The 16,784-nt window shown below is 39.2% G+C and overlaps 1 protein-coding gene across 3 annotated transcripts in view; it reads right to left on the reverse strand.

Annotated features, from left to right (window-relative positions):
* stim1a (stromal interaction molecule 1a) overlaps positions 1–16,784 on the reverse strand; it is a 49,760-nt gene that overhangs the window by 25,788 nt on the left and 7,188 nt on the right. For all 3 annotated transcript variants that reach the window (XM_037546510.1, XM_037546508.1, XM_017707196.2), the window contains exons 3-6: positions 14,543–14,673; positions 4,683–4,797; positions 2,739–2,850; positions 2,299–2,414 (exon numbers count right to left, since the gene is read on the reverse strand). In XM_037546510.1, coding sequence (XP_037402407.1) covers positions 2,299–2,414; positions 2,739–2,850; positions 4,683–4,797; positions 14,543–14,673 — 474 coding nt within the window. The remainder of the gene's footprint in view (positions 1–2,298; positions 2,415–2,738; positions 2,851–4,682; positions 4,798–14,542; positions 14,674–16,784) is intronic.

The following is a 16,784-nucleotide window of genomic DNA, read 5'->3' on the forward strand; positions in this document are numbered from 1 at the left end:
GAGGGGTTGATAGGTACAGTATTTTAATTAAGAACTACAAAAAACACTTACAGTACAAGCAGGATTGCAAAATACACACCTCACTGAACATATTCTGTGTACAGAATGTGACAAACTCCTAACTACCAGGTTAGACATGAGAAAGCTGGCCAGGAATGTAAGGGCCTGTGATTACACAAAGATGAACAAAAAGACACGGCAAGGTAAACACAAATATGCACGGAGAGGACACCGACACCTGAGCCAATTCAACCTCTTGCCCAGCATTCTAAAGCCTGAGGTACGAGAGTAGATGAGAAAGGAAGTGTGCTCTGTTTCAGAGCGCCAGAGAGCTGTGCTTAGAATACAGAATAATTCTCTACAACCCCTCCTCTCAGTTGACAAGAGCACACAAGCACACTAAAAACCCAGACTGAGCAGTACCTGGAGGGGAAGCCCACAAGAATTTCTAATGTCACGGAGGTCAATTTTCTTATAGTGTGATTTGAGCTACAAACAGTGGATAAGACAGAAACAGGCAGATACCTCCACAACCAGTTTTGATCTACCACATTTCTGCACATCAAAGGCATGGCTGGATGCCCAAAATCAATCCAAAAGCAACCCAAAAAGCCAGCTTTGTTTTTTAAGGCTTCTTAAGCTGAATTGGCATGTTTGTTTTTTGCCAGGCTTCCCAATACTGTTTCAAACCCAATGTCACTATAAGAAATGTTCAAACAATCAGAGAAACTAGTTGCCATTCAACTGCTTGACAAAGAAAGCCAGTAAATTCAGCTATGGAAAAACAAACACAGAACAGACACAGCACTTACATTTAAAATAATTAAAAATAAAAATAAAATTTGTCACTTGTATTTACAAACCCAAGTAGCTGGAGGAGTCAGACTACATGTCTTCTGGAAACTGAATTTTAACTACAGCCAAACCAATGTATAATTTGATGATTATTTTCAGATAGCATTGTTTTTTTGGTTGAGGTATTGCTGGGACTCAAGCTCAATTATGACCTCCCAACTGTAGAACAAAAAATGAATGAATGAATGAATGAATTAATTAATGAATGTAATCTTTCCATGCTCTTCCATGTTGGACTTTTTGTTACAATACCTAAATTCAGAGTAAATAATTTGTTTAATATATTTTAAATATTTGAACATTTTATATTTCAAAAACTTTTCAAGGAGGAAAAAAAAACACTGTTAAGATATTTATATTATCCTGTAAGAGAAATAACATGAACAATGAATTCTGATTCATTTTGATATTCAAGTAACTGAAGAAGACGCAACAAGGCCTTTGCCTGGTATTAACATATTGTAATTCGAGCAAGCTTACAAAATTCAATCGCAAAAAAAAAAATTAAGCAGCAATCAGAGGAATACATCTGTTTTTTTATTTAGTTATTAAGTATTAAGATAACTATGGGTTAAAATAGTGGGTCAGGTGCACGGTTTGGGTAACAGAGGCTGCTCCTTTAGATGAGCTTACGATGTAATTTTAACACTAGAACTAATCGGTATACAAGCAGATGGTGATGACTTGTGGGTTTCTAAACAAGGTTTTCGCTCCTCAGCGAATGATGTGTCAATGGTAGTTTGTCGAGGTAACGCTGAGAACAGAGAAACATCTTTAGCCTAGACAGATGTAGCGACAGTTTCTCTGCATTCTCAGTAACAATTATAATACTGCGTCCATAACATGCCTTTTGCAAAACACTCACGTTAAGGTTGTTGTGTTTCATTGCAGAAAAATATAATGTAGACTTAAGTGCAAACACAAGAAAGACTGTCACACTTCACAGTCCTGTTAAAATAAGACTGTTTCACTGACTTTCAGTGAAGCAGCAGAACAAATACCAGGGTCGTGATTTTTAGCATTCAAATACAGACACTGGGAATAGATGACTGAGTATTCAACAAGCACTTGTCTCAATGCTCAGTCTGCCTAACAACAGTCCAACTTGGTATCAAAGCATTTTTAAACTGAAAACTTGACATTATGTAGTGACCTTAAACAAAGCACACAATTTCTCCTTTAGTTGAACTGCATTTTTGGCAACATTTTGTAAAGTCTGTCCAACCTGGCAACAGTTTCTACAGAAAAAAAATATATTTATGGTGGATCATGGACAGGTTGGTTCAATCATTCTGCAATATATTTCTTAGATCAATATTCAAGATACCAAAGTGAAGTCAAACATATATGAAAGGCTTGTGTGAAACAGGACAAACAAGGCACTTTCTAAGAACCTGCATGTAGAATGCATGCACTGCGCATAATCATTGCAAAATCTCTCACTCATTGGAGCTCCAAACAGGACTGTGTCCAGTGCCTTCAGCTGAAGTTTTTGCGTGTGACTGCGGTCCAGAATCTTCAACACTGTCACTGTTAAAGTGGAGTTCTTCACAGCCAGGCTGGGGACAAAAAATGCAGACAAACAAGATGAGTACTGCAGTGCAGCAAACGAATAAAAGGGTAGGAACAACTCAGGGTTTAAGTAAAGACACATAAAACTTCCAATAAGATGTGAAATAATTACAACAGACAGAATGAACACACAGAGTAGAGAAATGACCATATTCATGAAAATGTACAGTTGACAGCATCATATACATCTCAGAAAACCAGGTGAGGATGTCTAGGTCCACAAATACATACTTCAAATGAAATGCTGAATTCTGCTGGGTATATAGCAACATTAGAGAAGAGTCTTGTGGTTTGAATGGGAAATGGCTTACCGGGGCATGGCAGTTCCGTTTAAGTTCATTTTATGAAAAGCTTCCAGATACTGCGGGAGCTCCACATAGGCTTCCAGCCATTCCACCACCTCATCCACGGTCCAGTTATATACTATGCGACAAAGAAATAATACAATGCAGGAGTTTCTGATTAGACATCTACATAACAGTTAAAATAAATGAACAAATAAATACATAAACAAGCAACAACAATAAACTAATCACTCCAAACTGTAGTGTAAGACAATTGCTGTTTGGTAACTGACTGAGTGGGCTTACCCAAACAAAATAACTCTAATGGATTTAGCATTAACTGCAGTCATAATCGTGACACTCGGAGCAAGAATTATCATCATCAAAGGTCTACTGGGAATGGTTTAGTACATCATTGCTTCTACAGGTGATAATGTGTTTTCTTGCTTCATGGATTGAAATGCAATACTGCATAGTCAGTAAGAAAAACAACTCTTCAGTGTTTCAGTGAATGCTGTTGTTCTCAAACTGGGAACACGGTCACAATTTTATGCACAGCATGATAAACCTCTGACCACTGTACACAGTAAGTACATTTATAAGAACATCCTCTGCTTAATCTCTAGTGAGGCTGGGGTTTGCTCTGGCCTCCAAGCTCACCTTTGAAGAAGAGCTGCAATGCAGGGTAAATGAGACAAGAGGAGGAGTGAGAGCGAGCAAGAGCGAAACAGAGAGAGGGAGAGACAGCGAGAGAGGGAGAGCAAGCCAACAGGCAATACAGAGCCAGGATTGTAGCTGTAGTACAGAGTTTTAGGGAAAGAACGACTGCAGTAAAGCTTATCACAACTTGAATGAGCTGTTGAAGGCTGCATGATGTTGCTGCTTCAAGCCTCTTTCAATAAGTGGTCTGCTCTGCTCTACTTATCCCCAACACAACACCTGATAAACACATGGCCTGCTCTCATCTGGGTCTTGTACAGAAACAGCCTTTGCGGTACTGATTTCAGCAATTATTTAAAAAAAAACAAGAAAATGCTAAATTTGGAAGTATGCTCAGAATGGAACATTGAGTCAGATTAGCGTGGACAACTCAGCAACAGTAGCTAGAACAATTAAAAAATTTGCCAGCAAATGGCTACAGCTACAGTTTCTGAGTCATTAAATACTAGGACATACAAAATATAGCCTTTAGCTAATGCAAATATATGAGAAGGAATTTGCAATTCCTTTTATTTACTGTGGAAAATCATGTGCAGCAAATATATTCCAGTAATATGAGGAATGTACTGCATATTAACAAGGTCATTAAGGCTAACTGATTACTCCCAAAACAGTGCAATCTTTTCAAACTGCAATATGCCAAGAAATTCTGCTTCATTCCCTCCACTTAAACCACTGTAACATGCTTTTATACTGCTTTATCATGCTAAACAGCAATTTACCAAAAATGTCATGGAGTTAAGAAGGTACCCGTTTTAACACTGTCAACTTATACCTGCCAGTTCTATTTATATACCTTTCTTTTTGGTCTCCTTACCTACCTTCATTTATTTCAATCTCTTCTACCCATCAGTGTAGAATGTCTCAGATTCAAGGAATCCAAGTGGGTACAATATTTGGACTTTTACTACAGATGCTCCTTAGTGTCATTTGGCATCACTTATCAGTTAAATCACTACCGAGATCAACCATTTAAACTACTTCATTAATCCCTGCCCTATTGGTATTTATTGGTATTGGTATTTCCCCCAGTTACTGGAGCATTTGGCTGGGTTATGATGGTAAATCTGAAGGCAACAAATGTCAACATCTTACAAAACGTGCTATAAAATCGAAAATTGATCAATGTTACAAACTGAAAAGCGCACACTCATTCAGAAAGAGTCTAACTATTTTAGGGAAGCACACTTGGGGACTAATAGAGTGACTTACAAATTTAATTAATTTCACAAAATTAAAAGAGACATCTACCTTTAGAGCTCTTCCATGAATTCCAGAGGTCCTCCACACTGATGAACTGGTCATCCCCATGGAAACTGTTGTGCTTGGCTTTGGGGTCATGGTAGTTGAGGTCCTCTCTAAGGAACTGTGTGATGACACACAAAGCCATTAACCAATCCACACAGATAACTGTCTGTCTGAACACCATCTACAGTTATAGATGATGACATGATCTTCTAAAAGTTACTAAAGGAGCACTGAGACCATGAGGAAAAAGAATATTAGTGACAGTATGGCTAAATGATTCGGACAAAATATCTAATTAGACTTTCTGACTAGTACTGTGACTTAAGTTGTGGTTATTTTCTGTAACTGATTTGCAAACCTGTTTGTTGGGCCAAGATAACCAGAATATCCACTTTTTACGGCTTCAGGCTTGATCACAGAACATGCGCCAGACTGTTGGAATAGCTGTGGTTGTGTTGTCTTGTACAAAGCACACAGATGTCTGATTGCCTCTGATTTGTCAAATTCAAAATGAGTGAATATTTGCAAAAAACAATAAAGTTTATCCGTTTGAACATTAAATATCTTGTCTTTGTAGTGTATTCAATTGAATACAGGTTGAAAAGGATTTGCAAATTATCATATTCTGTTTTTATGTTTTACACAACGTCCCAACTTCATTAGAATTGGGGTTGCACTTGTGTTTTACAAGAACTATGCTATTAGAGTAAATTTCCCCAAATGATTTTTTTTCTGACAGCATTGTTGATACTGCAGTCTATAATAAAATACTTTAAAAAAATAATAATTGCAAAACCTAAAGATTCAAAATGTAATTTTAATATAAAAATAATCTTTCAGCCCTAAGTGACTGCAAAAATATAACACAACCACTTCCTAGACAAGGATATTGTGGTCTGCTCTAGAGTGTCCATCATGCTCTACTATGTGTGAAAGCTGTTTATCAGAAACTATGAAGCTAAGCAGTATGTATGTGCGCAAGTGAGATTTTTTAGGTAAAAAGCAAATGCATGTTATTGCCTTTGCTGCAGGTGACTATACCTTGGTTTTGCTTAATTTTGTCAGAGTTTAACCTTACTCGTTCAGATGGTAAAGCAGACAATGAAAAGTGAGTAGATCTAAAAGCTTGGAAAGACAAGACAAAGAAATTAGGGTGCAATTTTTCAGGTGACAAAGTAATTTGCAGGTAAGAAAGCATGATATAACACAAACTGCCTGAGGCTCATGCCTGTTGACTGCAACTTTCACTTGGTATTGAGGCAGTAAGCCCTTTTCTTTTCTGAATGTGTACTACAAACGATTTATTACACAGCAAGTCAGAAATTTATTTCATGTTCAATGTCACCCTATGTCTTATCATTTGAGAACCATCAATCGTAGTTATGTACACAAAACAACTTGTTGACTGACATACACAGCACCCAGTTGAGTGTTTAGTATCACTTTTATGTTCCTTTACTCCAGTATTGCACTTTAAATGGGTTTGCAACATTGAGCAAGAATGGTACATACTGTGACGCTCAGAGAGATCAACTTTATCATCTTTTTATTTTGTTCAAACTATAATGTTACAGATGCTATGTGTAAAATGTGCTTTAGATCTTGCAATACACACCTACAAGACCTTTGAAGAACTAGTGGGCAAAGGCTTCATATGCACAAAAACTGTAGGTGTAGGAAAATAAATCTCTGCACAATGGAGGTTCAGTGCAGTTTGAAGGATCCTGAGTATAAAGGAGACTAAACTGTGGTTAAATAACAAACTGCTGGATCAGCGTACTTCATGGTGGGAATTAATGCACCTGTGCATTTCAACAACCTCAACACATAGGTGGCAGGTGTCTAACATGAACACTGTTCAAATGTTTGAAGTAAGCCTATGAACCACAAAATAATTAAATAACATTGTGCAGGTAACACATAACCACCAGCATATAAGCTAAGAAATGTACAAAGAGGCAAAAGAGTTTTGTTTAATGTTTAGTATATATTTTCTTTGTACAATTCCAATACCACAAATGTTGGGACAATGTGAAATACTAATAAAAACAGAAAGCAGCAAATAATAAATTCTGTTTGACTTATATTACATTAAAAACAGTACAAAAACATTATTTGATGTTTTACCCTTTGAATTTCTTTTTTTTTTTTGTAAATATAGACTATCACCTTTACTTTTAACAGCACTTAAAATACAATAAGGGACAAAGGAACTTTTTTATTGGACATTTTCAGGAAAGTGGTAAGCCTTGTTCATCCTTGCTCATTAAGCACTCAGTCACTCCTGGATGTTCCTTTTATATGCAAACAATTGTTCAAGATGTTTTTTGACCATTTCATAGTGTTTCTTGTGCCTGTCTTGATTTTTTGGAACATGTTACAGGCATCAATAACAGAAGGAGTACATCTTCATAAAAAAGTTGACAAGTTGATAAGTTAAAACATTACATATCTCTGTTTAAATAAAAAAGAGATTTATAAGCCATGGCTTTCAGATTTTATTTGCATTTTACATACTGTCCTAACTTTTTTGGGATTGAGTTTGTATTTTATCCCCTCCTTGAGGCTGACTTGTGACTTCTGTGTGGGGTTTATTGACTAAAACGGGAGCAATTAATTATTTCCTGACTATTTTCCAAACTCTATCTTCTGGATTTAAAATATAGGACATTTAGAAAATTGTTACTGTGCCTTTAATACGCTCTTACGCTTCATTAAAAAGTCTGGGCTGGGGGCATTTGCACATTAAGATCTTGACCAATATTTATATATAACATTAAATCCATACTGAAGAAAAAAAGAAAAAAAAAAAAAAAAAAAAAAAAAAAAAAAAATAATTTATTTTTCCATTATGAGTTAAAAGCTGAAAAACACAGAACAGTGAATGTCACAGCTCTTAAATTTACCTCTGTACCTGTGATAATTTCTAGTCACCATAAAAAATTTAATTATATCATCCATTTTGTTCACACACATCAGTCGATACAATTCAATACTTTGTTATAAGTCCAAAAAAAAATTGTGCAAATGTTTTCACATTAACAAAAACTGAATGAGTCATCAGTTGCATCTTATGAACCATGAAGACATTCAGTTTCTCCAAAAACCCACTCATGGTCACTGAGCAACATGCATGGGTCAGGGTGGGTAAGGTGGATATTAACTCCAGAAAAGGTTGAGCTGAAAGAACTCGTTTGTACTAATCATTTTTAAGAGTTGGTAATAGTTGCTGTAAAGCTGATCTCAGGACTGCAGGATACAACAACACATGTGAGTTTCTCTTGACAGATTTTTGAACAACCAAAAGCTTACCACTAGAGAGCATTGACAGGATCACTGAGATCCTACAATGTGCACAGATTAGCCATGGCGCTGCCTGAAAAAGCTGGCTGCAGAAGGACAGCACGCCCCCACAACATACTGCTTATATGACAAGAAGCCAGGAGAGGCAGTGGCCTTGGACTGCAGTTTGGATCAGATTGCCTAAGGTGCCGAGAGGAAACCCACTTGTTCACATGAGCATTGCAGTTTTGGATTTCCCAAACATGCAGCGACTATCCACGACAAGAATTCCTGGAGTTATATTCAGCCAAGGCAGTTATAAATGGTTACTGCCTAAACTGTGCTTTCTCTCCTGTTACACTGTATTTGTTATTGGCTTCACTTATTTTTAAACAACATTTGTGCATCCACTTCGCTCAACATAATACCCTGGCTACTTTATTTGCTGAAAGGTCAGCAGTACCATCACTACTCCAATGCAATGCGAGTTAAATTTATTCTGGGATTAAATCCATCCAGTTTTATAAAGATAGTGGTACTTCTGTTAACTAACTAGAAGATCACAATATAGATTTTCTGTAAGTTGCTATGTAGCACCTCAGTGGTGTGATTGTGGTAGGTTAGGGTGTGAGGTATACTAATATATGGATAGCTAAACTCATCTCAGATTTCACTTAATTCGGAATTCAAATATGGCTAGAAGGGTTTAGAATAAAAGAAAAACGCAATAAGCAATATAAAATATATTGGAAATTGTTCAAAACTGACATGTTTTGTACTGTACATTTTGTACTTGGGGGACTGTGAGCAAAAAATGCCAGACAAAAGATTTCTAGGTCTAATCAGTCTGTAATAATTTTTAGTTCTTTAAAACGAAAAAAAAATATCATGATGTGATGCTCACAATTTGACAGTCTCAATGAGAGTACATCTCCACTAAAGCAGGTGTTCAGCAGTGCTTTTGTAGCAGTTTTCCTTGCCATTAAAACAGCACTGGTTAGCAGTGGTCCGTTGAGGGAGCAGCCAAACCAACGTGGGAGGAAGTGGATCAGTGTTGCTTTGGTGTGGGGCAGGAGGCCTATGTAGTAGCTTCTGAAAGCATTCCTCAGCACTGGCTCAGAGCCAGAAATGGACCCAGGAGTATACCACTCACTTACCTCACCGTTTCTGCTTGGGCCTCTGAGGGCCCCCTCTAAAAAATAGCTCTGTAACTATACTTAAAAGAGGAATATCTGTATAATTCAATCATTAAAAGATGTATACAAAATCATTCAGAGTGGTTTGATGTAAAGTGCACCGCCTAGAAACCCTGAGAATCATGCAAAATGGTGGCAAAATGAACCAAATACATATGGTATTAAATGCACTTTAATGCTATATCACAAAAAGATAGTACAGTAAATTGTTATGGTACATTGACTGATGCCTGAAACATTGTTTTGCAAAATTGTGCAATAAACTTTTGGGACAAAAACATTTTTTGCAACCCCTTGTTCCCATCACCACTATCACTGTAAAGATATTTGAGCAAGTGCCTCTACAATGCACCATTTCACATAAAACCACTCTGAATACTTTTGTTTAAATGTATAATGAACACTCTTCTCATGTCCTGGTGGAGGTAAGGGACATGGAGTCTGAATGGACCCTGTTCAAAACCTCCATTGTGGAAGCTGCCAGGTATAGCTGTGACCAAAAGCTTGTGGGTGACTGTCAGGGCGGTAACTCAAGAACCCCCAGTGGACACCGGTGGTGAGGGACAGCTGTCAAGCTGAAGAAAGAGGCCTTTAGGGACTGGATGACCCGAAGGACTCCCGACTCAGCAGATAGGTACAGACAGGTAAAAAAGGTGGCAGCTGCAATGGTGGCAGAAGCAAAATCCAGGGCATGGGAGGAGTTTGGTGAAGCCATGGAAAAAGACTGTCCGCCAACTCAGGAGTGGCCGGGGTGGCAGTGACCAAGTTGTATTAGGCAAGGATGGAGAAACTCTGACTTAAAATGAGGATATTGTTGGTCGGTGGAAGGAACAATCTGAGGAACTCCTTAATCCAGGAGACATGCTTCCCTCGCAAGAGTCACTGCCAGAGGCTTCTGGAGTGTCACGCTCCATTTCCCTGTTGGAAGTCACTGAGGTAGTTGGCAAGCCCATCAGTGGCTAGGTACCAGTGGTGAATGAGATTCTTCCGGAGATTCTTAAGGCTCTGGATATTGTGAGGCTATCTTGGCTAACACACCTCTGAAATATTGCATGGACCTCGGGAACATTACCCTTGGACTGGCAGACCAGGGTGGTGGGCCCCATTTTTAAAAAAGGGGACCGGAGGGTGTGCACCAATTATCAGGGTATCACACTGCTCAGCCTCCCTGGGAAAAGTCTATGCCAAAGTGCTGGAAAGGAGACTTCGACCAATTGTTCCTCCTCAATCTGAGGTTCAACTATGCGGATTCCGTGCTGGCTGTGAAACAACGGACCAGCTTTTCACCCTCTCACGGATTGTTAAGGGGGCATGGGAGTTTGCCAACCCAGTCTACATGTGTTTTGTGGATTTGGAGCAGGCTTATGACCGTGTTCCCCATGATATCTTGTGGGAGGTTCTCTGGGAGTATGGGGTGCCGGGGCTACTACTCCGGGCCATTCAATCTCTGTACTCCCGGAGTGAGAGCTGTGTTCGTATACTCAGCATTAAGTCAGACTCAGTGTTAGCGTTGGACTCCGCCAGGGCTGTGCCCTGTCGTGATATTCATGGACAGACTGTCAAGGCGTAGCTGGGGTCAGGAGGGCATTATGTGAGGACGCCGGAGGGTGCCAAGTTTTGGCTGGATCACATGGATGCCTCCAGTGTTCACTGGAGCGGTTTGCAGCTGAGTGTGAAGCGGTTGGTATGTGGATCAGCAACTCCAAGTCTGACTCCATGGTCTTAGACCAGAAAAGGATGACATGCACACTGCAGGTAAGGGGAAAGGACTTGCCCCAGGTGGAGGAGTTCAAGTATTTTGCGGTCTTGTTCACGCGTGATGGGAAGAGGGATCGTGAAATTGGCCGCAGCCTGGGACAGGGGGCAGCAATAATCCGGTCACTGTACCGGACTGTAGTTGTGAAGCGGGAGCTGAGCCATAAGGCAAAGCTCTCTGTTTACCGGTCGGTCTACATCCCGACCCTCACCTATGGTCACATGAGCAATATGGGTAATGACCGAAAGAACGAGATCGCGAATACAAGCGGCGGAAATGAGCTTTCTTTGCTGGGTGGCCGGCTACACTCCATTTGATAGGGTGAGGAGCTCGGTCATCCGGGAGGAGCTCAGAGTAGAGCTGCTACTCCTCCGCATTGAGAGGAGCCAGCTGAGGTGGTTCGGGCATCCTGATCCAAATGCCCCCTGGATGCCTCCTGGTGGGGGTGTACCAGGCACTGCCTACCGGAACAAGACCCCAGGGTCGTCCTAGGACTCCCGCTGGAGGGATTATATCTCCAAGTTGGCCTGGGAGCAGCTTGGAGTCCCAGGGAATGAGCTGGAGGAAGTTGCGGGGGACAGGGTCATCTGGGATTTTCTGCTCTCTCAACTGCTACCGCAACCCTATCTGGACTAAGCAGTTAACGATGATGAACATATCTGTGGAATTCCCATTCCAGTCCCAATTTTAAGGAGTGGTAAGGTTCCATGGACTATTAGCTGACAGTGAGGTCATGGCATGCAAAATTGCTTCTCAACAAAATCCACCTAGGAGACAATGATAGGCATACGGCTATTTGCATAACTTATAATTCTGGAATGTTCAGAAGTGGGAGTCTCTGTAGTATTACTTGGTGGGCTAGATGTTATACTTGGTTTGAGGATGTTGTGTGAAAAAACAAAAAGACAAAATAACAATTAAAACAAATAGTAAACCAATAAATAAAAAAAAATTTTAAATGAACAGCCCTGACAGGTAAGGCTTCTGCATATCACTTACATGAGAACTTAAAAGCTGTGCTCTGTCCATCATGCAGCCAAAGAGGAAGTGGATAGGTAAGTACAGAGGAGTTATAAAACGCAGAATTGCCCTAGGCATGAAGAGGTCCCCGCTTGTATAGACACAGCACATGGACCATAATGTTTAGACCGAGAGCTAAAGCTTATTAGAACCACACCTTTAGAGGACAGCCAAAACAAACAGACTAGAGTTAAGGGTGTTAAAGAAAACTCAAATGAGCTTAAATCTCAATATACATGACCACTCTTAGCAGATATACCCAAGTGCACAAGGTTGCTGCTTTTAAAACTGTAAACACACTCTGATGGGGCTGTCACAACTCAGATGAAGTTAATGCCACAAATCAGGCTTCTACAGTTTTCTACACTGAAAAAAGTTTATTTATGATTTATTTACTTGATTCAAAGGTGCACATCACCTCCACATAAATTTGTTATATCAACATAATTACTGTGTGTAAGTACTATGTAACATTTTATTAGCATGAAACCAATGTACACCTTTGACTCATCTAAATTCAACAATTTATTTTCAGTGTATAAGCTGATCTGCCCTCTGAATTGTTTTCCTTTAACACCTTCGGCTGATCTCTGTTCAAAGTTTATTAATTTTTTTAATCTGAAAATCGACTCTATTTACTCTCAGTTTGCTTTTACGCGGCCTATATTGAATCATCAATCTCTCTCTGTTCAATTCTCTGGTAGTTGCCTTTCTAATTTTTCTACTGTTAATGAGAGTTTTGTTGGTGAGCTTATTATGAAATCTAGAGCCACTACATGTCAGTTAGACCCCATTCCAACACAGTGGGTGAAATCTTGTCTCCCTGCTATTTGTCCCCTTATCACCAAGGTCATAAATGCATCACTCACTGCAGGCTTGGTCCCTCCCTGTTTGAAATTAGCTGCTGTTACTCCTGTGCTAAAAAAACCTGGCCTTGACCCTGAGAATTTTGCTAACTTTAGGCCCATTTCTAATCTTCCACTCCTGGCCAAAGTATTAGAGCGAACGGTTGCTTCTCAGCTACACGAACATCTGGAATCGAATGATTTGTACGAAGTGTTCCAGTCTGGTTTCAGGAGGAACCATAGCACAGAAACGACTCTACTCAGAGTTGTGAATGATTTGTTATTAGCTGCTGACCAGGGGATGCTAAATGTATTGATTCTTTTAGACCTGACTGCTGCGTTTGATACTGTTTGCCATAACCTGCTACTTACCAGGCTTGAGACACTTATAGGTATAAGTGGCACCGCTCTTTCCTGGTTTAAGTCCTACCTATCTGATAGGCAGCAGTTTGTTTCTATTGGTGGCTACAAGTCTGATTTGTGTGCGCTGTCCCGTGGTGTCCCCCAGGGATCTGTACTTGGCCCTCTACTTTTCATTTTATATATGCTTCCACTTGGCAACATCATTAGAAGGCATGGGCTCCAGTTTCACTGCTTTGCGGACGATGTGCAGATCTATGTTTACTCTAAACCATCTCATACCTGTCCGCCTGCTGTGCTAAGTGACTGTTTACTTGATGTACGTGCCTGGCTGGTTGAAAACTTTCTAAGCCTTAATGGTACTAAAACTGAGGCCATACTGATTTCCTCTCCTGCTACTGCCAGAAAGCTCAGTAGCCTTGCTTTCTCTATACCAGGGTTTGTTGTCTCCTCCTCTGCTCAGGTTCGAAATCTGGGTGTAATTTTTGACACAACACTGTCGTTCGAACCCCACATAAAAAATGTCTGCAAAACAGCCTTTTTTCATTTAAAGAACATTTCCAGAATTCGCCCATTTCTGTCTTCTGCTGCTGCTGAGATCATTACTCATGCATTCGTGACCTCTAGATTAGACTATTGTAATGCAGTGTTGCATGGTCTCCCTACCCGGCTTTTAAACAGACTGCAGTATGTGCAAAACTCTGCTGCTAGGGTGTTGACCCATAAAAGATCTTGGGAACATATTACACCAGTATTGAGGGATCTCCACTGGCTTCCAGTCCAGTTTAGAGTACAGTATAAAATACTGGTAACTGTTTTTAAATCTCTCCATGATCTTGCCCCCACTTATTTGGGTAATCTACTTCAGATGTATGTTCCAACTCGCACTTTACGCTCCTCTTACTCTCATCTCCTAATTGTGCCTTCTACAAAATTCCGTACTCTAGGTGATAGAGCGTTTGGTGTTGCTGGCCCAAAACTCTGGAATGGGCTTCCACTACAGCTCCGTACATCATCATCTCTATCATGTTTTAAAGCCGGTCTTAAAACCTATCTCTTCCAGCTAGCATTTGAGTGAGAATTTCTCTCGAACTTCTATTTATTTTAGTTAAGTCTTTTATTATTGTTTTATTTTTATTGTTGTTATTTTATATATATTTTTTTTTCTTAGTTTATTTTATATATTGTTATAAATCTCAATGTATTATCTGTTTTACTTTTTTTGTATTGTACAGTGTCCTTGGGTCTCTTGAAAGGCGCTTTATAAAATAAAAGTATTATTATTATTATTATTATATGAATGTAATCACTTTTTTATTAAAATTAATCAATAACATACAAATCAGTTCAGTTCTCAAACAAATGTTGTATATTTTACCAGACTCTTATAAGCAAAACACTGACCCCATCTGTCTCTACAACATCCACGTTTCCGTTGGCGTCATCATCCATTTGCTTGTGAATGCTGCGGATTGCCTCGAAACTGAGGATGGCATTTTCATCTTGGCACAGGGGCTCATCAATGCGGCACAGCTCTGGAGGAGAGACAGGCAGGGGTGAAACACTGAAACAAAACTAGACAGCAGAGACTAATACACATTTTTCTAACCAACATTATACTTGGCACATTTTACCTTTACTGTGACATAAGAATACAGCCTCTCTTAATACCTGGATCTATCATCTTTCACTTAATGTGAAATAACAATAATTCTGGGCCAATATCACACAGAGCAGGAAATGAAACAGTCAGCTTAATTAAGCATCATAGGAGGACAGTGACCTTCCTGTTGTCTGAGTGACTGGAGCCTTGTCCACTCACTGCTTCTGAACACTTGTTTAAAAGGAGAACATCTTGTGAAAAGGATATGTCGGGAAAAGTCCAGTTCAAAATTCAGCAGGCCTCTTAAAGAGTCTCCTAGAAATCCCACTCTGAGAGTGGAGCTCTCCAGCTCAAAGAACAAACCGAGAGGGAGACCTAAATATAGACCTGGCTATGGTATTAACTTAAACTAGGGGCTCCTATTTTTAGACATCAAATCTGTACAGCTGTTTTGCTACCACAGTGGAGGTTATGGGGACTATGGAACGTTACATTGACGTTTGGAGTCATGTTTCAAAGAGCAGCGTAAGGAAACTTCAGCTTCCATGAGAATTTGAAACAACCAATGTAGACATTAAGCATCAGATCAGAAAACACAGTTCACACAAAACTAGGTGCACTTAATGTTGACTGCCATTAAAAGTGTGTGTATGTCTGATGTTAGACAGCACAGGCCTGCTAAGTCAAAGAACTACAAGTCTGAGCACTCTTATTTATGTTTTTTATACAAAAAAGAGCCTAACTATCGAGATATCCTTAAATTCAAAAACATTTCATTAGAACAAACTGGTATACACTTAATTCTTCAGCGTATCCAAATGAAAAGCACTACAAATCCATTGGAAATAAGTCTAATCTTGGTTCACGTACATGAAGAAACAGCAACATCTGAAGATGCAAAGTAATAAACAGATAGCCTAAAGGAATAGGAATCTTTTGAGACAGTTTAAAAAAAGAAAAAAAAAGCCCAAGAGGATCAAGAGTATCACATGCTACAAGTGCTTATCTGTTATGAAACAGGAGGCAGTTAGACAGTCTGTAGTCTTTCCCTGGCCTTTCTAGGGGCCTGATGACCATGGCAGACAGCAGAAATAGACCAAGTGAGGGCAAAGAAAGTGGGGTTGACATTACACTGTCCAACGAGCACGACCCTAGAGTTCAGAGAGAGCTCACATGTCTTGCTGTACCAGCAACCAGTTTCACTTAAAGTTTCAAAAGAACATGTTCAAGCAGGAGAGGATGACATTATAATACACTCTGAGCACCACTGTGGGTACCATCAGTAATTAAATAACACTGACGAACTTTGTTTGTTTAAAAAGAAAGAGTTACAAATGTTGATAGGAACCAGGGTCTGCAATGTGTACTGTGCAAATATAGCCATTTTATTTACTATGACTGGTGAATCTACACGTTACAATAATCTACATCTAGACTGATCAAGTACTACTTCTACCTTAGAATACCCTGCATATAACTCAAAACTTCTTCTAAATGGCTTTGTTTTGATCTCAATAACTGAGCTATAAAAGTGTTTAATAATATGAAAAGAATATTTTTAAAAATGTTAAATTCACATTTTAATGTTTTGCTTTTGCAATTTGGCTGCTCTACCTTACCAAACCCCAGTAAAACAAAATATGACTTGTACCCTGAATATGTCTTTGAGTATTGTGATATCAGATCTTTGCCATATAGTTCATTAAATCCCACTGGCAAGTGACTGGTCTAAAATACCTAAAAACCCTGGTAATTAATTGATAATTAATTACCAGGGTTGGTTATCAGATCAGAGGTCTCCTGCTCTAGACCTCTGATCTGATAAGTCACCCAAAGGAGCACTTGTACCATCTCACAACAGGAACGTTTCTATAAATGAAACTTCAACTTGACAACTAAATACCAAATGTAAACAGGAAGCAACTTAAAACAACCTACAGGCATCCTCATTAAGAAAGAACAGAAGTATCATGCCAGCATCCTATGTTCAGTAATATTTTTTTAAACTATCCATTAAAAGATCATAAAAGATTCAAGGGAAAA

The sequence above is a fragment of the Pygocentrus nattereri genome, chromosome 17, assembly GCF_015220715.1.
Source record: "Pygocentrus nattereri isolate fPygNat1 chromosome 17, fPygNat1.pri, whole genome shotgun sequence".
Taxonomy (NCBI): domain Eukaryota; kingdom Metazoa; phylum Chordata; class Actinopteri; order Characiformes; family Serrasalmidae; genus Pygocentrus; species Pygocentrus nattereri.